General features: G+C 43.5%; 1 protein-coding gene across 1 annotated transcript; it reads left to right on the top strand.

Annotated features, from left to right (window-relative positions):
* Positions 1-18,763: 18,763 nt before the first annotated feature.
* kcne4 (potassium voltage-gated channel, Isk-related family, member 4) lies at positions 18,764-20,372 on the top strand. The gene is made up of 2 exons (XM_078563718.1): positions 18,764-18,903; positions 19,117-20,372. Exon 2 carries the CDS (start codon positions 19,152-19,154, stop codon positions 19,593-19,595), a length of 444 nt encoding a protein of 147 aa, XP_078419844.1. The 5' UTR covers positions 18,764-18,903; positions 19,117-19,151; the 3' UTR covers positions 19,596-20,372.
* Positions 20,373-22,897: the final 2,525 nt, after the last annotated feature.

Genomic DNA, 22,897 nt, shown 5'->3' on the forward strand with positions numbered 1-22,897 from the left:
TCTCCAGCTTCAGTTGATGTTTGTCTCGGTGTGCGTTCTGGGAAGAGCTCATACAGCACAGAGTCCTGCGTCACGGAGCTGCTTGGGATGAACCTTCCTATCACTGGCAGCAGTAATCATGGGGCCTAGATCTGGAACTCCCTCTATTTTATGCCTCTTCACTTCCCTTTAAGACTCTCCTTAAAATCAAGCTGTTGATCGGCCCTCTTTGTCTTTAGGCCTCTGAAGCAACTTGGGATAATTTTCTATGTTAATTGTAAATTTAAGTTGTTACCCAGTGATCCTTGCTGAAAGTACAGATGTATACAAACTGGTGAAGACACAAGCTGAGTCAGTTGCAATGGTTCCTTCTACGGCCAAAAAGCTTGCTGCCATTTACCATGCATGGTCACACGTGAAGAGTTACTTGGTGAAGTAGTCGAGGCCACCCAGACCCACAGAGTCCCACCCGGTCAAAGAAGAGGAGGGGGAAATGTTGACAGAAAAAAGCCAAGAGAACAAAACTTGCAATTGCCGTGTTCTTTAGCCAGATATTGTTTCTGGAGGTCGGTGTCTACAATGTTTACGGTTATTACATCCACTTTACAGCACTCGAGATGGCTGGAAAGGTCCAGCTGATTCCCATATTTTTAACTGGTACATCTGGTGGGATGAGAAACAGGATTTTTTTTTAACGAAGAGAAAGTGAAGTTACAGAACGGGAAATAGAAATAATATTTAAAGGACAAAACAAAAACAGAATTATCTGGAAAAACTCAGCAGGTCTGGCAGCATCGGCGGAGAAGAAATCAGTTAACGTTTCGAGCCTTCATGGCCCTTCGGCAGAACTGAAGCATAGTTAGAAGAAGGGAGAAATATAAATTGGTTTAAGGTGGGGGGGGGGGATGGTGGTGGGGGGAGAGAGAGACATTGAGGGTGTGGTGATTGTGGAGATGAGCAGATAATCAAAAGATGTCACAGACAAAAGGGTCAAAGAGGTGTTTTGTCTGAGAAAAGTGCTAATTAAGAATGGAGGACAGGATATTCAAAGTACAGCTCTAGTGGGGGTGGGGTGGAAAAGGCTAACAAGGTTTTAGTTTTAGATTTAAAAATAATGGAAATAGGTGGGGAAAGAAGAATCTATATAAATTATTGAAAAAAAAGCTGGGGGGGGGGGGGGTAAGAAACGGGGTGGGGATGGGGGGAGGGGGAGTTTAAGATCTAAAGTTGTTGAATTCAATATTCAGCCCGGAAGGCTGTAAAGTGCCTAGTCGGAAGATGAGGTGCTGTCCCCCACTTTTTTTTCAATAATTTATATAGATTCTTCTTTCCCCACCTATTTCCATTATTTTTAAATCTAAAACTAAAACCTTGTTAGCCTTTCCACCCCACCCCCACTAGAGCTGTACTTTGAATATCCTGTCCTCCATTCTTAATTAGCACTTTTCTCAGACAAAACACCTCTTTGACCCTTTTGTCTGTGACATCTTTTGATTATCTGCTCATCTCCACAATCACCACACCCTCAATGTCTCTCTCTCCCCCCACCACCACCCCCCCTCCCCCCCACCTTAAACCAATTTATATTTCTCCCTTCTTCTAACTATGCTTCAGTTCTGCCGAAGGGCCATGAAGGCTCGAAACGTTAACTGATTTCTTCTCCGCCGATGCTGCCAGACCTGCTGAGTTTTTCCAGGTAATTCTGTTTTTGTTTTGGATTTCCAGCATCCGCAGTAGCTTTTAGCTTTTTGTTTTTAATATTTAAAGGAGTTATTTATTACCTGTTCACATCAAGTCCCGCCAACTAAATTTAAGGGTACGTTTGCATTCAGTTTGAAACAATGACTTGTTCTCACCTCAGCATAGAAAGACTTTCCAAGATGTTTCACAGAAGCTAATTCAGAACGTTTTAAAATTTATTTATATTTTATTTTAAAATTAAGCTTGGAAAAAATAGGTTTTCTCTGGCTGTAGTTAGGCTTAAAATGTGGGAAGCCGGAGCAGTGAGATGACAGCCTTGAGATTACTTTGCACCAATACATTTGTGTGGACGAGGCATGTAAGCTTCAGTCTACATCTGCTTCTTAAGAAGTGGGTGTAGCCTGCCTTCTCCTGCAGCATTAATTAACCGTTCGTGCGGAGTCTATCTCCAGTAATTCAAACAGTGACCAGAACACCGAGAATGTCAGAGGTGAGAGGTGATGGTGTGTATGAGTCGTGGGAAAACGACCCTGTTGTTCACGATTCCTGTAAATCCAGATAATCATCTTTTTGGAAGCAGTAATGTGACGACAAGAGTGTGAATCACCCTCTGACTGCAGATACTCTCGGCATGGTGTTAAGTGAGAGGTGACGTATTTGGCAAACTGCAAGGGAATGTTTTTGTTGCTCCAAAATAATGGAAAGAAGTGTGTCCGAGACCTCCATGTTTGAACATAAGAGATAGGAGCAGAAGTAGGCCATACAGCTCCTGAAGCCTGCTCTGCCATTAATATCATCATGGTTGATCTTCTGCCTCAGCTCCATTTTCCGCCCCACTCCCCATATCCCTTGATTCTGAGAAATTAAAAATCTGTCCATCTCAGTCTTAAGTATAGTCAGGTATGGAGTATCTACAAACCTCTGGCCTAGAGAATTCCACAGGTTCATAAGCCTCTGGGTGAAGAAATTTCTCATCATCTCAGTAGAAAATAATCAACTTCTTATCCTGAAACTGTCCCCCATCCTCCATTCTAGATTCCCCAGCCAGGAGAAACAATCTCTCAATGTCTTCTCTGTCAAGCCCCTTCACAACTGTGTATGTTTCAGTGAGAACATGTGTCATTCTTCTAAACTCCATAGTAAAATATTGCACTTTTCTTTGTCTTGGAGCAGCAAGAACTTTCCCCTACAGTTTGCCAAATACAACTTCACCTCTCACTTAACGCTATGGCCAAAGTACTCAGCCTCACATCATAGAACAGCTCTCATTCTAGAAACCAATCTATTGAACCTTCACTGTGCACCCCTCCAATGCAGGTATATCCTTTCCTTAAAAATGCAAACCAAAACTGCGCACAATACTCCAGCTGTTGCCTCACCAAAGCCCTATACAATTCTAGCAAAGCTTCCTTGTTCTGGTATCCAAGCCCAATTGCAATGAAGGCCAACATGCCATCTGCCTTCCTAATTGCTTGCTGTACCTGTATGCTAGCCTTCGGTATTCCTTATACAAATACACTCAAGCCTTTGAACATCAAAGTTTAAAAGTTTCACACCTTTTGAAAATGATTCTGCTTTTCTATTCCCATTACCAAAGTGATTAAAGTCACACTTTCCCACATTATGTTCCATCTGCCACTTTGTTGGCCACTCACTTTACCTGTCTCTATCTCTTTCAGCCACATTGTGTCCTCCTCACAGCTTACATTCCCACCTAGCTTTATATCATCAGGATGCATTTTCTCAGTCTCTTCATCGAGTTATCAATATAGATTGTAAATAGCTGAGGTCTCAGCACTGGTCTGTGCGGCAATTTCCTAGTTACAGCCTGTGGCTTGAAAATGCCCTGCTTATGCCAACTCTCTGTTTCCTGTCCATTCACCAATTCTCCATCCATATTACCCACATTGTGCCCTTATCATGTGTATGAATCTTTTATGTGGCACCTTATTGAATGCCTTTTATCACATCTACTGGCTTCCCTTTATCTATCATACAAGTTGTTTGCTCAAAAACCCTAATAAATTTGTCAAACATGATTTCTCTTTCATAAAAACCATGTCTGCCTAATCACACTATGATTTTCTAAGTGCTTTGTTAAGATTTCCTTTATAATAGATTCAATCATTTTTCTGATGAAAGGCTAACTGGCCTATTGTTTCATTTCCTTGAATAGAGGTGGCACATTTGCAATCTCCCAATCCACTAGAACTGTTCTAGAATCTAGGGTATTTTGGAAAATTGTTGCTTGGTGGTACAGAACTTGAGCATGGCTGAAAAAAGACATTTTGTCAAAGCTTTTCATCTTGCACTCATCAGGACAATCACAAGAATACCAATGTCAGGGGAAGCAATAACTTTATACTGCATGAGAAGAGTGCTGATTGGTTGGCAAATGAACTCTGGTTGGTAGAGGCGTTGCCATGGACACTGTACCAGTTAATGGTGACTAACAGTTAACTGCCAAGCATTGTTTGAAATTTTAAACCAGGCACCTTTACTCTGTTTGGTCAAGGAATTGCCCTGAGGAATGAACCAGCGAATGGCTATCTCTTATTTTGTTTAGCCGAAACAATCACAATGTGCGTACATGTTATTTCTGTCTGCAAAGAACAGGGCCCTGTGTATTAATGTATACAGATTTACATAATTCTTAGCACCCTGAGGATTATTTAGCAAATGTTGTCCAGTTGTGGAATCACATCTAATGTTGGACACTGTTTTCAGTTTTGCAAGCATGCACTGGTTGGGTATGGTCTGTACCCTGCCCGTTGCGAACAGCAGAAGGGACATGCTGTTTGGTATGATCCGCCCAGCTTTTGGGATGTACAGCCTACATACCTATCTTCACATTGGCACTGGAATTCATTTACCACATTACTCATTTGTGTGATAGGCAGAACGTCTTTTTGGCTTGACGGCAGCATCCTGTTAGTGTTAAATACCACTCGTGTTGCTACTGCATAGTGGCAGCGTGAAACAGCCAGCTTCACCTGTTGCTCAAATTTTTGAGATACCTTGCCTTTCCAGATCTGAGGCAGATCTGGGTACTTTCTAGGCCCCTTCATGTGTTTGTGTGATATACAGCGCAAAATGATCTGATCAGGGTAGCCATTATCCTGCAGGATGCCTTTGATGCGCCCTATTTCAGCATCAAGCTTGCATGGTGAGTAAATGGCTTGGATCCTATTTACAAGGTTGCCGATAAGATCAATCTTATAGCGTGTGGAACTGTAAGAATCCCAACGAGTTTTTTGATCAGTGAAGGTAGGCTTGCGTTAAGACTGTGGTAGAGAATCCCCTGGCAGATTTCTTAACTAGTACATCAAGGAAAAAGAGTTCATTTGACTGCTCCATTTCAAAGGTGAAATTGAGTGCAGGATGGTGCCCATTAAGACATGCAAGGAAATTATTACATACTGCTATGGATTTAAATACAGCAAACGTGTCATCCACATATCGGAAGTGTGCAAGTGGTAGGAGGTTAGGTGTCATTCCATCGCAGAAATGTTTCTCGTGGAACCCCCAACATAGATGTTTGCAAGGGCTGGGCCTAGAGGGGATCGTATGGTCACACCATCTATTTGGGCATCCATGGTGTCATTAAAGCTGAACTCAACTGTGCGAGTTGCCGAGTTCAGAGTTGCCTAGTTCATAAGCTCACTGAATACTGATACATGCAATGGTGGCAGATCTAGATCATCATGATATATTGCTGCAGCGCAAATATCTATGGCTTCCTTAACTGGAACATTGGTGACTAGGCCATCGATGTCAAATGCACACATGGACACAGCATTGCTATCGATATGCAAATCCTATATGGTTTTCGCAAATGTGAAGGAGTCCTTCACCATGTATGTGGAAAACTTGTTCAAAACTGGTTGTAACAACTCAGCCAACCATTTGTGCAGAACCAGTCATAGATAAGATAGGGCGTAAAGGGACATCATTTTTATGTGCCTTGGGCAGCCCATACATACACCAATGCAGTGAGCCATGATGACAAACTGTGTCATAAATATCATGCAGTAGCTCATCGCTCTTACACAGGTCCAGCAAGCATTTTTTTTTAGCTTACTTTTGAGCAAGGTATGTTGAGCGGCAGGCCCAATGGATACGAATTTGGACCCGTCATTAAGAATGGTGAGCATTTTGTTGATATAGTCTTGCTTGTTAAGGATGATTATTCCCATCCCTTTGCCAGGTATACTGATTGTATGTTCGGGTTGGTCTTAAGGCCTCGCAACGCTGTAAGACATTCGCTTTGTATGTGAAAATCAGACAGGTCATTCAGAATCCCGCAATATGCATGCGCTAGATCAGCTAGGCATGCTTTCAAAGATTCAGCATCTTCAGTGGGTGTTGGCTTGTGACAGGTTAGTTGGGAGTAGAGAAGTTCTAACTCAGCAAATACCTCTTCCTGTTTGATTTGGGATGAAGGCACTCCATCCTGACATTGGTATTATTGCAATTGTCCTGATAAGTGCAAGACGAAAACTTTGACAAAATGTCTTTTCTCAGCAATTTTGGAACATCGTAAGCAGTGCATCTATTATCCCTGCAGCTAGCTCTTTTAGAACCCTTGGATGTAGGCCTTTTGGGGATTTGTTGGCTTTTAGTCCCTTAAGTTTCTCTAATATTGGCTTCTCTACTCTTTAAGTTACTCATGCTTATTAGCCCCTTGATTGCCCTCTTGTTTCTGAATTGTATAGGGCTTTGGTGAGGCAACACCTGGGGTATTGTGCGTAGTTTTGGTCTGCATATTTAAGGAAAAGATATACTTACATTGGAGGGAGCACAGTGAAGGTTCACTAGATTGGTTCCTGGAATGAGAGTTGTCCTATGATGAGAGGCTGAGTGCTTTCATCATGGTATTAACTGAAAGATGATGTGTTGTTTGGCAAACTGTTTTTTACTTTGAAAATAGACTCCAAGGGCAGGATTTTTCATATAGTGGGCTTTCCTGCCCGCCATCCATGATCACAGCAGCCTCATACCATTTAACCCTCCAAGGAGCATTAATTGACTGAAGATAGAACTTCTGCCCCTCGCTCAGGCTGACTGTCTGTCAGCTCAGGAGTCCCAGCAGCAGTGGCAGCAGTGACAAGACTGGGACTAAAGCAGTCCCCAGATTCTAAGTCATTGGGCAAAATTTTTAGCTCAGCGGGTAGGCACGCGCCTGACCCGCTCGAGTGTGAAATGAGGCGCATTGACGTCGGCCAAGCGTGCCAACGTCAACGCACAGTCAGGCAATAGTTCGGTCGGTGGGTGCCCACCAGAGTCGGCAGTGTGCCCGCCAGAGTCGGCAGAGTGCCCGCACGAGCCGGCAGCGCGCCCGCCGGAGCTGGCAGCGTGCCCGCCGGAGCCAGCAGCGTGCCTGCCCGAGCCGGAAGCGTGCCCGCCGGAGCCGGCAGCGTGCCCGCCAGAGCCAGCAGCGTGCCCGCCCGGAGCTGGCAGCATGCCCGCCGGAGTCGGCAGCGTGCACGCCGGAGTCGGCAGCTTGCCCGCCGGAGTCGGCAGCTTGCCCTTTGACATTTAAAAGGCCTGTTAAGGCCAGTAAAGAATTAATTAACATAAATTTTTCGCTGCCCGTCCAACCTCATGTTTGGCGGGAAAGGGCGAAAAGACGAAGCGGTCTTTGCATTTTTTTGGAAACCTCATCCACGGACTGGATCAGGTTCCCAACAGCAAATAAAAATAAAATAAAAGTTTTAAAATGTAATTAGTAACACGTCCCTGCTCATGTGGCAGAATCACATGAGGGGACATGTTTCATTACACTTTTATTTTCTTTATTTTTTTGTATATCTCTTCATCTCCCTGAGGCCAGCACTGGCACAGAGCTTCCTCAGGGAGATTATGAAGCGCCCACTCACACGCATGAGCGAAGTTCGTGCTCATCCCATTCAGCCTCCTCCCCCCACCACCCCCCCCAACCCCCACAGGCAGTGCTGAGCGCTGGCATTCGCGTTTCATGCTGGGTGGGCCTTAATTGGCCCGCCAGCGTGAAATTGTGCTCCGGCCCTGATCACAGGCAGCGGTTGGCTTCCTGACTGCCCCTGCCTCTGCCTGCCCCCTCCGAGCCTGCCCGACGTGAGCTAACTTCTGCCCCTGAACTCCAGGACTAGGTAAGTGCAGAGGGTCCCACAGCATTGAGAGGTGAGGCCTGAGGGAGGATGGGGAGGGTGGTGGGGGTCTTAATGGAGAGGGTGGGGGAGGGGAGCGAGCACTTGTGGGGAGCAGACCTTGGGGAGGGGTGGGTGGCACCTGATGTGTAAAGGGGGCCCTTAAGGGAGCTGTCCCCTCCCCCCTCACCCCACTTATCACCGAAGGCCTGCAGGGCCTCTTCCCTGCCCCTGAATTCCTCCTACCAGCCTCAATATTGAGGCCAGCACTGGACATAAATGCCTCAAATGGCGTGAGGGCAGGGGGGTCACCCTAGGCCTCACCTGTCCCATGTAAAATGGTGGACAGGTAGGGAGTAGGCGGGAGGGTGGCAGGATGACTGCCTGGGGAATTTTACACTGCCATTGCCCACAAACCGGTGGCAGAACCATAAAATTCTGATCAAAATATTTGTTCAAAGACTCTGCTATTTCGTCATTTCCCATGATAATTTCTCCCACCTCTGCCTCTAAGGAACCAAAGTTTGCCTTAGCTAAACTCCTCCTTACATAGTTGTAAAAACTTATTCAATCCGTTTTTAAATTCCTGGTTAGTTTATTCTTGTATTCTAGCTTTTCCCTATTTTTATCAATTTTTTTGGTCACCCATTGCTGGTTTCTAAAGCACTCTCAGGCTTACTACTATTCTTTGCAACATAATAAGCTGCTTCTTTTAAATGAATACTATCCTTAACTTCTCTAAGCCGAAGATGAATCTTTGTAACTGATTTTTAAAATTTTTTATGGAATGTATTTTGTTGAAGATTTGGAATCATTTCTTTAAATGTTTCCCACATAGTTATTTACCAGCATCCCATTTAGTCTATTTAACCAATAAATCTTTCACCTTTCCCCTCATAACTATGTAATTCATTTTAAGTTTAAGATTCTCATTTTGAACTGGAGTGTGTCGCGCTAAAACTTAATGTGGAATTCAACTGTATTATGATCATTTTTCCCAGAGGATCTTTTACTATGATATTGTTAATTAATCCTGCCTCATTACTCTAAAATAGCTTCATCCCCAGTTGGCTCCACAATGTAATACTTCTGGAAGCTGTTGCAAAAGCATTCTACAAACTCATCTTCCAGAACACCTTTGCCAAATTGATTTTGCCTGTCTATATGAAGATTAAAGTCTTTCATGATTGTTACATTTCCTTTGTGTTACAAGCTCCAATTATTTCTTGCTTAAAGCTTTGTCCAATGGTTTAACTATTGTTAGAGAGCCTATAAACTACACTCACCAGCATTTTCTGAACGTTGTCATTCTTGACCTCCACCCATACTTATTCTACTTCCTGATCTACTGATCCAAGATCCTTTCCTACTACTGTCCTAATATCACGCTTTTCCATCAGGGCTACTCCTCCTCCTTTTCCATTCTGCCTTCCTTTCAAAATGCTGTTTATCCTGGAATATTCATTTCCTAACCTTGATCACCTTGTAACTATGTCTCTGTAATGACAATTATGTTATACCTATTTATCTTGTGCCCTTAGTTCATCTATTCTGCTACAAATGCTTTGTGCATTCAGATAATATTTTTTTAACCATTATTCCATTTCATATTATATATATATACGTAACCAGCTGATGAAATTATAAATTAATATTCTGTATAGCAAATCTTCAAATATAGAGAGAGGGAGGCAGAGAGCTTTTTAAAAATATATACTTTTGCTAAACAAAGGACAGTGATTTGAAGTAGCTGCTAATTTGTACCTGTGAAGCCACACTCCATTCAGTGGAGATGCAAAGTCTATGGAGACCCCAACAGAGACAATGGCACACAAACAGAAATAGCTGGAAAAACTCAGCAGGTCTAACAGCATCTGCAGAGAGGAATACAGTTAACGTTTTGAGTCTGTATGACTCTTCATCAGAACTAAGGAAATATAGAAATGTGGTGAAATATAAGCTGGTTGAGGGGGTGGGACAGGTAGAGCTGGATAGAGGGCCAGTGATAGGTGGAGGCAAAGAAGAGATTGCCAAAGATGTCATAGACAAAAGGACAAAGGGGTGTTGACGGTGGTGATATTATCTAAGAAATGTGCTAATGGTGACATTAAGGGTAGAAAGTAGGACGAGCAAGTGACCAATAGCCCTAGTGGGGGCGGGGTGGGGGGAAGGGATCGAAATGGGCTAAAAGGTGGAGATAAAACGATAGATCGAAATAAATTTAAAAATAGGTGGGAAAAGAAAAATATGTTTAAAAATTATAAATTATTGGAAAAAGGGGAATCGGAAAGGGGGTGGGGATGGAGGAGAGAGTTCATGATCTGAAGTTGTTGAACTCAATATAAAGTCCGGAAGACTGTAAAGTGCCTAGTCGGAAGATGAGGTGCTGTTCCTCCAGTTTGCGTTGAGCTTCACTGGAACATTGCAGCAGGCCACGGACGGACATGTGGGCATGAGAGCAGGGTGGTGTGTTGAAATGGCAAGCAACAGGGAGGTCTGGGTCATGCTTGCGGACAGACCGAAGGTGTTCCGCAAAGCGCTCACCCAGCCTGCGCTTGGTCTCTCCAATGTAGAGCAGACCGTATAGGGAGCAGCAAATGCAGTAGACTAAATTGAGGGAAGTGCAAATGAAGTGCTGCTTCACTTGAAAGGAGTGTTTGGGCCCTTGGATGGTGAGGAAGGGGGAAGTAAAGGGGCAGGTGTTACACCTTCTGCAGTTGCATGGGAAGGTGCCATGGGAAGGGGTTGAGGTGTAGGGGGTGATGGAGGAGTGGACCAGGGTGTCCCGGAGGGAATGATCCCTGTGGAATGCCGCCAGGGGGGGTGAAGGGAAGATGTGTTTGATGGTGTTATCATGCTGGAGTTGGCGGAAATGGCGGAGGATGACCCTTTGAATGCGGAGGCTGGTGGGTGATAAGTGAGGACAAGGGGGACCCTATCATGGTTCTGGGAGGGAGAGGAAGGTGTGAGGGCGGATGCGGAGGAGATGGGCTGGACACGGTTGAGGGCCCTGTCAGCCACCGTGGGTGGAAAGCCTCGGTTAAGGAAGAAGGAAGACATGTCAGAGGAACTGCTTTGGGAAGTGGCATACGGACTTGAAAGAAGAGTCATACATACGCGAAATGTTAACTGCATCCCTCTCCGCAGATGCTGTCAGACCTGCTGAGTTTTTCCAGCTATTTTTGTTTGTGTTTCAGATTTCCAGCATCCGTGGTATTTTGCTTTTATCTTAGAGACAATGGCACTTCTGGGAGTGTGAACAGCTCCTTCCTATCTCATCAACATGGAGGATGGATCATTCAGGAGTTAATGGCTGGGACATTAAAAAAATTAATCACCTCAGCTATGAAATAATAGCCAAAGGAAGCTACGTGAGACATAAACTAGTCCTCTATATTCCTTGGAACATATAACTGACATCGACAGAGATCGTGTGATACAGGCATTTGTGTGGATGCTAGAATTCTGATCTAAGCGGTGAACACAAAGGTTACCTCACAGATCAGGGTCTCTCTCTCTCTCTCTCTCTCTGTCTCTACAACATTTGATCTAAGTCTGCACCATGTTTTGCTGAGAGAAGTTTCTACATCCTTGCAGCAATCAGAGACTTTATTAAAAAGCCATTGGGTTTCTAAAAGCAGTGTTTCCAGGAGAAAAGTGACGTACCAGCCACAACTGTGAAGAACCAGAAACAAAAACAAAAATAGCTGGAAAAACTCAGCAGGTCTGACAGCATCTGTGGAGAGGAAGAGAGTTAACGTTTTGAGTCCGAATGACTTTTCATCAGAACTAAGGAGAAATAGAAATGCGATGGAATATAAGCTGTTTAAGGGGGGGTGGGACAGGCAGAGATGGATAGAGGGCCAGTGATAGGTGGAGGCAAAGAAGAGATTGCCAAAGATGTCATAGACAAAAGGACAAAGGTGTGTTGACGGTGGTGATATTAGCTAAGGAATGTATTTCCATCCATTGTTTCATCTCCACCTTTTAGCCCATTTTGATCCCTTCCCCCCCACCCCACCCCACCCCCACTAGGGCTATCTGTCACTTGCTCGTCCTGCTTTCCACCCTTAATGTCAGCATTAGCACATTCCTTAGTTAATATCACCACTGTCAACACCCCTTTGTTCTTTCGTCTATGACATCTTTGGCAATCTCTTCTTTGCCTCCACCTATCACTAGCCCTCTATCCAGCTCTACCTGTCCCACACCCCTCAACCAGCTTATATTTCACCTCATTTCTATATTTCCTCAGTTCTGATGAAGAGTCATACCGACTCGAAACGTTAACTGTATTCCTCTCCGCAGATGCTGTCAGACCTGCTGAGTTTTTCCAGCTATTTTTATTTTCATTTTAGCTAGTATTACCATCATCTGCACCCCTTTGTCCTTCTGTCTATGACATCTTTGGCAATTTCTTCTTTGCCTCCACCTATCACTGGCCCTCTATCCAGCTCCGCCTGTCCAACCCCCCCACTTAAACAGCTTATATTTCACCTAATTTCTATTTCTCTTCAGTTCTGATGAAGAGTCTTATGGACTCAAAATGTTAACTGTGTTCCTCTCCACAGATGCTGTCAGACCTGCTGAGTTTTTCCAGCTGTTTTTGTTTTTTCTTCAGATTTCCAGCATCCGCAGTATTTTGCTTTTATCTTTGTGAAAAACCAGAGCCTGGACACAATCAGTGAATCTTCATTGATTTTACAGTTTTATCTTCACTTTAATTTGACCAAGTTTAACATCTGATACTCTGTAAATACTCTGCATGCTTGGGGTTTGAATACGCGTTTGTGCATGTTATTGGTAGGTAGGACGTTTTTTGTACATTTTTAATATTTTAACATGGGTGGGTTTTTGTACAATAAAACCCACCCATGTTAAACTTATGTGTTTAATTCAAGAATACCTGTCTGGTTTAATTCTTCCAAACTGCACATAGTCAAGTACATATCGAATTGGCAATGCAGCATCCTTTTAAAATTCAGAACCTCTGCCATAACCAAATGGGAAGTGGGAAAAGAGGACAACCAGTCTATCCCTCCTCACCTGGTCATAACAACATGGACCTTATTTGCTGATGCACAACTACTGTTAAACTCTGTCTCTTCCTGTCCCACTCTGCTTGTCTTTACCCAAATCATTACACTGCGCTTTTGCCTTGACTTTTCTCTTTAGATTTCTAAATTCCTAGAATTTCTAAATCTCACTTCACCTGACCCCTCCACCCACTTGTTCTAGTTTAAAGGCAAATCCACAGCACCAATTATACGATTCACCAGGACACTGCTCTCAGACCAGTTGGAGCCTTTTCTAACTGGTCAGCTGTATTTTTCCCAGGTGCCAGAGCACCTCGTCCTTTTGTCTATGACTTCTTTGGCAATCTCTTCTCACTGGCCCTCTATCCAGCTCTACCTGTCCCAGCCCCCCTCAACCAGCTTATATTTCATCTCATTTCTATTTTTCCTTAGTTCTGATGAAGAGTCATACAGACTCGAAACGTTAACTGTATTCCTCTCCGCAGATGCTGTCAGACCTGCTGAGTTTTTCCAGCTATTTTTGTTTTTGTTTCAGATTTCCAGCATCCACAGTATTTTGCTTTTATCAATCAAAACTCCTTCTTCCCACACACTTAATTATTTATTTTGCGACTCTGTGCCAATTGGCACATGGCTCAATTAACATTCCAGAGATTATTACCTTTGAGGTCTTGCATTTTGATATGGACCCCTACCCCTCAAACTCTCTCAGCAGAACATTATTCCCAGTCCTACCTATGTTACTGGTTCTTACTTAGATTGAAACAACTAGATCCTCACCCTCCACCTACCCACCAGTCCAAGTTCATCTCCAGTGGTGAGGGAATGTCTTTAATCCTGACACGCAACACAGCCTTTGGATCTCCCGGTCATGGCTGCAGAGAACAGTATCTGTCCCCTTGACGATACTTCCCACCAAACTCCTGATCACCCAGCCGATAGCCGATATTGTAAACAGTTCTCTCTCTTAAGATGTTGTCCCTCTCGCCTTTATATCTGCTATCATCATCCCTCTCTTTTAAAAATCTAATGCTTGACCACTTCATCCTTACAAACTACTGTCCCATGTGCAACCTTCCTTTTCTCTCCAAAGCCCTTGAATGTGTTGTCGCTTTCCAAACCCATTCCCACCTTTCCCAGAACTCCATGCTTGAATCCCTCCAATTGGGTTTCTGCCCCTGTGACAGTAACAAAACTGCTCTTATCAAAGTCGCAATTAACATCCTATATGACTGCAACAAAGGTAAATTTTCCCTCCTCGTCCATCTCAACCCGTCAGCTGCTTTTGACACTGTTGACCACACCATCCTCCTCCAATGCCTTTCCACTTTCCTCCAGCTGGGTAGGACTGCTCTCACCTGGCTCCATACTTATCTCTTTAATTGTAGCCAGAGAATTGCCTGCAATGGGTTCTCTCTTGTTCCTGCATTGTTGCCTTTGATGTCCCCCCAATCCTTGGCCCTCTCCTCTTTCTCAACTACATGATGCTCCGTGGGGACATTATCCAAAGGCACGGTGTTAGTACACTGATGACACCCAGCACCAGCACTACTCTTGACTCTTCTTAATTATCAGACTCCTTATGCAATATCCAATACTGGATGAGCAGAAATTTTCTTCCAATGAAATAGTGTGAAGACTGAAGCCAATGTTTTCAGTCCCTGCTGTACATTCCGTTCCCTAACTACCGACTCCATCACACTCTCTGGCAACAGTCTGAGATTAAGCTGGTCTGTTCACAACCTTGGTGTCACATTTGATCCTGAGATGAGCTTCCAATATCATATTCGTGCCAACTCTAAGACCACCTATTTCCACCTCCATATCATCATTTGCCTCTGTCTCTGTCTCAGCTCATCTGCTGCTGAAACTCTCATCCATGTCTATGTTGCCTCTAGACTCGACTATTCCAAATTCATTTAGGCTGATCTCTCATATTTTGCCCTGTTTGAACTTGAGGTCATCCAAAACACTGCTGCCAGTGTCTTAACTTGCAGCAAGTCCTGTTGCCCTACCACGCTTGTGCTTGTTGATCTACATTGGCTCTAGGTCAAGAAATGTCTTGATTTAAAAATTCTCATCCTTGCTTTCAAATCCCTTCATGGCCTTGCCCCCTCCCTATCTCTGTAATATCCTCAAAACCCTCCGAGATCTCTATGCTCCTCTATTCTGGCCTCTTGTGCATTCCTAGTCATAATTACTCCACCATTGGTGGTCATGGCTTCAGTTGCCTAAGCCCCAAACTTTGGGATTGCCTCCCTAACCCTCTCTGCCTCTCTACCTCACTTTCTTCCTTTAAGATACTTCTTAAAACCTACCTCTTTGACCAATCTTTTAGTCATCTGACCTAATATCTCCTCACGTGGCTCGGTGTCATACTCTTTTTTTTTCTTGCTCCTGTGAAGCACCTTGGGATGTTTCATTACTTTAAAGGTGCTATATAAATAAGTTGTTGTTGGATACTGACCCTTACCACAACCACATTCATTATCATTACCCCCAATTGAATGGCTTCCTGCACCAAGGTGCTATGATTAGTTTGTCCATCCACCCCAGATAGCAAGTATCTCATACCTGTTGGTCAAAGTCAAGGATCAAGCCTTCTCCAACACTACATCCTGGACACCAATACCTGCCTGACTCACAGTCACACCCTCCATACCACCAACTAACTTTAAATTTGTGGTAATCATGAAGGTTCGTTTTGCTTTACATTTATTTGAGGAAAGAAACGACCAGCATTACACATGCTTGAAAACTTGAGAACATTGGCGGCTGTATCCATGAGACAGGAATTCCAAAGTTCCTCTGACCAACCTCTGTTTTGTAGCCTGCCTGTAGTTTTGCAAGGATACCTGCAAGTCACCTGAATTATGTCTTTATTTTAACAGACAGTGACTCAGTACATTTACTCTCCCTCCCCACCAGGGGGGGAGTGATATAAGTATGTATTCGTGTTAATTCTATCCATTGGCTGTAAGTTAGCGTAAAATATTAAAAATGAATCAGAAAAATGCTTATAAAGTTAAATTTCAATCTTGTATTGTTCCCTCAGTAAATATATCAGATGCATGACAACATGGCCGCCACTGCCCTGAGTGGAGGATCTGAAACTGATACCTTTCACATCTGGACCGGGGTCAAACAAGGTTATGTGATCGCCTCCCACCTTGTTCACCATTTACCTGACCGTCATCGTCCACCTCATCCGAGATGAGGTACCACCCGATGTCAGCATTCAGTAACATCTGGATGAAAAGCTCTTCAACCTTGGTCACTTCTGGGCAAAACTAAAACTCACCACCATGGACATCCATGACCTTCAGTTTGCGGATGACTGCTGCATGATGGCTCACTCTGTACAGGACATGTAAAGGACACTTGACTTCTTCAACACCTTGTATAAAGGCTCTGCCTGTTCTTAAACATTGCCAAGATGAAGGCCCTTCACCAACCTACCCTGGGCCAGTTGAGCACCCCATCACCATCTACATAGATGAGATAGCTCTGGAGTATGTGCAACACTCCCCTTATCTTGGCAGCTGCCAAGGGACTACCAGCGACGAAGAAGTCCAACACAGAGTCAACTGTGCCAACGCTGCCTTCTTCAAGCTGAGCAAACATGTCTTTGACAACAGGAACCTTTGCAAGTCAACAAAGGTTCTGGTTTATAAGGCCGTTGTGTTGACCACCCTCCACCACTACAGTGAAACATGGACTGTCTACTGAGGCCACATTAAGACCCTCGAGTGCTTCCATCAGCGGTGGGACTTGCATCGAATCCTGGGGATAAAATGGGAGGACCACCAGACTAACGCGAGCGTCCTCCATGAAACTGTGTCTACCAACATTGAAGCCCTGCTCCTGCGGAACCAACTCCGATGGACGGGCCATTGCGCCTGACACCCAAATATCGTCTCCCTTGGCAGTTTCTCTTCTCACTGCTCTCCGTTGGACAATGCTCGAAGGGCAGCCAAAGAAAAAGGTATAAGGCTATGCTAAAGGCCCCCCTAAAGCATGGAGGCATTAACACCACTGACTGGGAGGAGAATGCTGCTGATCGCTTGGCATGGCACACCTGCACAAGCCATTTTGAGGCTCAGCAACTCGACAGCGAGGCAGAACAGTGGCGGCAGAGGAAGGAGAAGGAAGCCAACCCAGGGCTGCCATTCCCCCTCTCTTGCGTAACAACGTGCCCCCACTGCGGAAGAACATGTGGATCCAGAATTGGGCTCCTCAGTCATCTGGAGTCACCAAACCTGACGGATTCCGAAGGACCGCCGCCAACGAGTAGGAAGGTGCTGGGAGCATAGGTGGCTAGGCCAAGGGATGGAAAGGGAGCTATTGAAGGCCACACTTACCCACAAGTCCCCATGCTATTTGCAGCTGTTTTCCTCACCACACAATGAACTGCCTCTTATCCAATAGGAACCGGGAAAGGCAACAAAAAACAAAATGTTAGGGAGAGAGATGCAGAAGCAGAAAAGATGAATGGGAGACAGCAACACTAATGTAGTTAAAAGGGACATATTCTGGAAGAGATGGACGATAGTGTGCAATATACATCCAATGATAATCCATTCCACTGGATTATCATAATAACCAACAACCACGCCACCGTATAATATAACTGCCATTTATGTGTAACAAGCTTCAGAACGGAGAGAAACTCAACATATATAAAAGTCAAACATGTTTTACTTGCAAACATTATTATTTCATTGTGACTGGGTGTATTTTCTTTGCAATCGACGTGAATTACAGGAGTTTCTACTTTGTTAGATTTTGGAACACAAACCGTTAATTCCATTGTGAAGAAAGCCAGATTATCCGCCACGTAGAAACACCACCCCATTTCCTCTCCTTCCCAACACACACAACTTTGAACCAAAAATGTGTGGCTCCACACGTCGGATGCATACGCTGCCAATGAGATACTTTAAGTGTATCAAGATTTAGGTTATAAGCAATACTCTCCCAATGAATAACAAGACCGTGATGACGGCTCTTCGATCATTAATAAAACTTGTTTCAAAGGCGACTTGACTTAATTAGAATGCATTTTCCAACAGCCTCGCATTGCCTCTCGTGGCTCTATTAACTGAACACAATTAGGGAAGAGTTGGCGACAATATCACAACATTTGATGCACGATTCTGTGGAAACTCCTTCACGGACATTTCTAGACTTTTATATGGGAGTGGGGTGGGGGAATGATTATTAGGCAGAAAGCCCTCATCTTTGGGTAACAATACCGCTCTAGGGGTCTTTCTAATGATGGGTTTGTTTAAAATCTCCTCATATTTTTCTGCCCATCCTAAGTAACAGCCTGAACACGCGTGTAAATGCTGTCGATTCTAATCCAATTTTAGTGCGCTGCAGGGACATTGACTAGTCTCAGCTGGGAGCCTGATTCTGTAAACCAAGATTCTGTAAACCAACAGTCAAACATGTCTCATCATATGTGCGTTCTCAGCGACATATAAAGCAATGTTTTTTTCACCGAAACGCGAAAATAGCTTTCAGATTGTGCGCAAGTTCCCTCATTTGCTATTTGCACACTTCGCTACTTTATGGAGTCTGAAAATCTCATGACAATTATTCAAGCTTGACCGCATTATGGACGGACAGGCTTTTATGTCCTGTCTCCTTCCCACTATTGTTATATGGGAGTGTGGAGGAACAGAGGTATTCAAGCTTTGTTCATTTTAAGTCAGTTTGCTCTTTCGTTTCTTATTGAACTTCATTTAAGGGCTGCGTTCATACGCCGAGCAGGCGTCACGAAATAGTTGCCAATTTTTTTTCCCTCCCGCTATTGTCAGGAGTTCGCCGCGCCCGAAGCCTGACAATAAAGTTGGATCTGGATCCACATCTTACAGTTAACTTCCCTTAGCACGTGATTGTGCACAGTGAAACCTATATAAAGCTCGGCAGCTTGCACAGACAGTAAACGGAGGCCGATTACTGGACACAACTAACTGAAATAAACGGAGCTCCATGAATTCTTAGGTAACTTCAACATTTGTCAGAAGTTTTAGTGGCACCTTTTATAACCAGTGGTAAGTAATTACCTTAAATGATGTTTTAAACAGAATATACTCCAGGCATGATTGCATTTCGTGCACAGGCTATCGCTGTTAGATTATAGTTTAATAATTTTAAATAAAAAATTCAAATATGTACTCTCAACCCCTTTTTAACATTGCCAGTTTTTCATATATGCGGTTTAACCTATGATTTGGACTGACATGACTTAATTCCTTCTATGCCAGACTCATTCTGTGAAGGAAATAGCAGAATTTAAAAGATGGATCATTCAAATGAGACCAATTTCACTGAAAGTGCCATTCAGACGGCGAAGACTGAAAGTGACTCGGAAGACAACGAGTACCTGTACATTTTAATCGTCATGTCTTTCTATGGAGTCTTCCTCCTGGGGATAGTGCTGGGCTATATCAGATCGAAGAGAAACGAGCGGAAAGATGACACCCTGTTCCTGTATGATGACAGAGGGGAGTGGGCTGGACTGAAAGCGGCGCACATGCCCTTGGTGTTTAGCGCCTTGCCGGAGAGCGTGGCGCCCGCTCTCTCTTGCGCCATGTGCACCATGGAGAGTAGCGTGAGCTCGGAGGGAGCACAAGACATCCAAGTGGCCGTCGAGGAGGAGGTAGATGGAACTGAAAATCTGCTCAATGATACCTCAGACAACATTGAGCGCAGCACTCATCCGCCAACTGAAAACCCTTGTTAAAACAATTGACAGAGGGCTTATCAGAGCACAATGCATGGCTAAAGTTACAGTTTGAAGGGCAGATAAGTCACCAAATCCCATGATTTTGGCTGGACTGACAGATGGTGACCAAACCCAGTCGTACACTGGTTGCCCGAATTATTCCTCATTCAGTTCCAGATCCCATTGCACACACACACAAAGATGTGCGGGTTCTTTTTTTAATACACATATCTACTTACCAAAAAAGTTTCACAAATGCACATTTGTGGACCCCTTTATTAGGCAAGATTTTCAAACATATTTGGACAATTGGCGCCAAAAATATGCAGTATATAATATGCATAATGTCATTCCAGCATGACTCACCATTGCTGTTTAACAGATTGTTAATATTTTAGGTTAGGTGATGACGATTATTTTTAAATTAGTAATCTGTGGATGATATTTATCTGCAAAATAAACAAGTAGGATACTCGATACATTAGCGGGGGCTAAACAACAGAACGTTGAGTACAGAAAGGGTGAATGAACGCTTTACTCAAAGACGAAGTCTAACCGGCTCTTGGGCAAAGTATTGTTGGATGCGGCTATGAAATGTTCACTGGCAATCAGCCTGGAAGCACTTGAAATCTGTAAAACCTTCCAGATGAAATTGACGTAGAAGTCTGTCAGAGTTTCCATAAAGCCTTCTATTAATTTTAAATTAATTTGTAAATCATGTAAATAGGTGAAGCTGCAAATTATTTGTAAATATTTATTACTGAGTTGGATTAAAATTATCTGATCTTAAGATCATCACTTGTCTGTGTTTATTTAAATTGTGCAAGTCAGAAATAAAGAATCCCCAGTGCTCTCTGAGTAAATGCAGCGCCTCACTTGGTACCGAGCCAAGAGGTTCCAGGTTCAGTGACTTTGCTGAGCACACCAATGTCAAGACAAGTCCTCGATATTCCCAGGATAAAGATGGAGATGATCAGGCAAGGGTCGCAGTCCTGACCGCCAGAATGAGCGTTCTGCGTGACGCAATGTGCCGTAACAAACCCTGTGAATATCCACATTTTGTGTGTGTGCGTGTGTGTGCAGCCTGGCTGATTCATAAACAAACCTCAGAAACATGCTCGGTTCTGGATGATCTGCCGAATGAACTGTTTGGCTCAGTGATTGGGCGCTTTGCGCATGACCAATGCCTGTTTGGGGACGGGGTAAAGAAGCAGAGTGATAGTGAGGTCTATACCACACTATGAGCGGTTGAGTTCAGGAGAGCATTGGGAGACTAATGAAAATCATATAAAAACCAACATTGAAGTAACTCTTAGTGTTTTATGAGGTATATTTTGCAAATACATTTCATTTCATTAAGATGATTATGGTTAAAAAAAACGACTCCAAAGGAAATGTATGAGAAATATATCTAGTTATTAATAAGCATAAAGAAAACAAAGGGGTGTTGACTTAAACGAACTACAGACAAACTTTGTGGAAACATACAATGCAGTTTTGTAAGTCATACCAATATGTGGCATAGTGCATCGCTTACAGTGAAACATTAAAAAATGGGAGCAGCAGTAGGCCATTCGGCCCTTCGTGCTTTCTCCACCATTCAATATGATCATGGCTGATCCTCGATCATCATGTCATACTCCTGCTGTCTCCCCATGCCCCTTGACTCCTTTAGTGTCAAGAAATCTACCGATTTCCTTCTTAAATACATTCAGTGACTTGGCCTCCACAGCCCTCTGTGGTAGAGAATCCCACAGGTTCACCACCCTCTGAGTGAAGAAATTTCTCCTCATCTCAGTCCTAAATGGCCTACCCTGTATCCTGAGACTGACCTCTTGCTTTAGAGCCCCCCTCCCCCCAGCCAGGAGAAACATCATCCCTGCATCCAGTGTGCCTAGCCCTTTCATAATTGTATACATTTCAATAAGGTCCTCTCTCATTCTCCAACTCCAGTGGATACAGGCCTAGCTGACCCAATCTCTCCCCATATCACAATCCTGCCACCCCAGGAAGATCTGGCACTTCTGACCAATGGGAGAAAAAAAGTGTTTGTCAAATTATCTTATGCCAACACAGCCACTGAAATATTTAGTCAAAATAATTCTATGGCACATAAACAGTTCAATATTGCAGATACAGGGACTTCATCTAAAATGTGCCCAGTTTTCACAAGGCTTGTAAAGTCTTGTTGCTTCAGTAAAGGAGTGGACACCCTGGACCGAGCAGATTAATATTTACAAAGATAACTTTTGCATTTTTTTACACAGCTCATCTAGCATATTGGAAAGCTTTTTTTTTGCTTAATTTTTCTAATTTGTTTAAAAGCACACGTAATACATTCATTAAACTGCCATTTCCTTGTAATGACAATTGAGGAAGAGATCCTGCGAATCGAGCAGCGCCCTTCCAATGGCGTATCCAAGAGATGAGCGTTGGGACCCTGCGCAAGTCCCAATGCATGCAGATGCAATATATTTGTGCTTCCTTACCGATTTTTTGCCCAACTCTCATGGATAGTTTAAGGGGCAGCCATAGAAAGATATAAATCAGTACAGACTTTGGCTGGACACCCAGAAGAAATGGAAGAATTTACAGGCTTTTCTTTACACCTATTCATTCATAGCCTAACAACAATGAGGAGAAGCAGCAGCTTATATCTGAAAGTTTGTGAAGGTGGGTGAAAACTTTTTTATTATTAACAGATGTTCAAATGATATGTAGCTGTACAGAATGTGTAAAAAGAATGGAAATGTCCATTTTTAAATAACTTTTTCCTCCAATTCCTTTGAAAAGTGCTTTCATACGTAGCACGGTGGGTTTAACTTTTAAAGACCTCTTTGTTAAGCTTTTCCAGAAGTGAATGTGATATAAACATTGTTTCCAATGTTTTTTGAGGGAGCTTTCACATGTAGCAAGTTGGGCCTTACTTTTAAAGGTCACTTTAATAAGCATCAACTAAAGTTATTTTGTAATATATGTGGTTGCGATGCACTTCAATACAGCATGTTTTTTTTAAAAAGTTTTAAGAGTCTCTTTATTGCAATGTTGATCTTTTATAAAAGTGTAATGTTTAAAATGACATATGCAACTATCACTTTAACAGGTATTCCAGAACCCAGAGCTGAATCCAACCTTGATCTGGAGACATGCTCACCCTCTGGACCCTCACAATATGTGCTTTGCTTACTGCAACCGTGCTTCTTATGTTGAGGGCATGACACAGGCAGAGAGACCATCAGCAAAGAGTCAGGCAACATGTCCGCTTGCTGATCAAGAAGATCAACTACCCACCCCAGAGAGTGTACAGGCAGAGAATATCA

Source organism: Cetorhinus maximus, chromosome 19 (genome assembly GCF_964194155.1).
Source record: "Cetorhinus maximus chromosome 19, sCetMax3.hap1.1, whole genome shotgun sequence".
In the NCBI taxonomy this organism is placed as follows: Eukaryota; Metazoa; Chordata; class Chondrichthyes; order Lamniformes; family Cetorhinidae; genus Cetorhinus; species Cetorhinus maximus.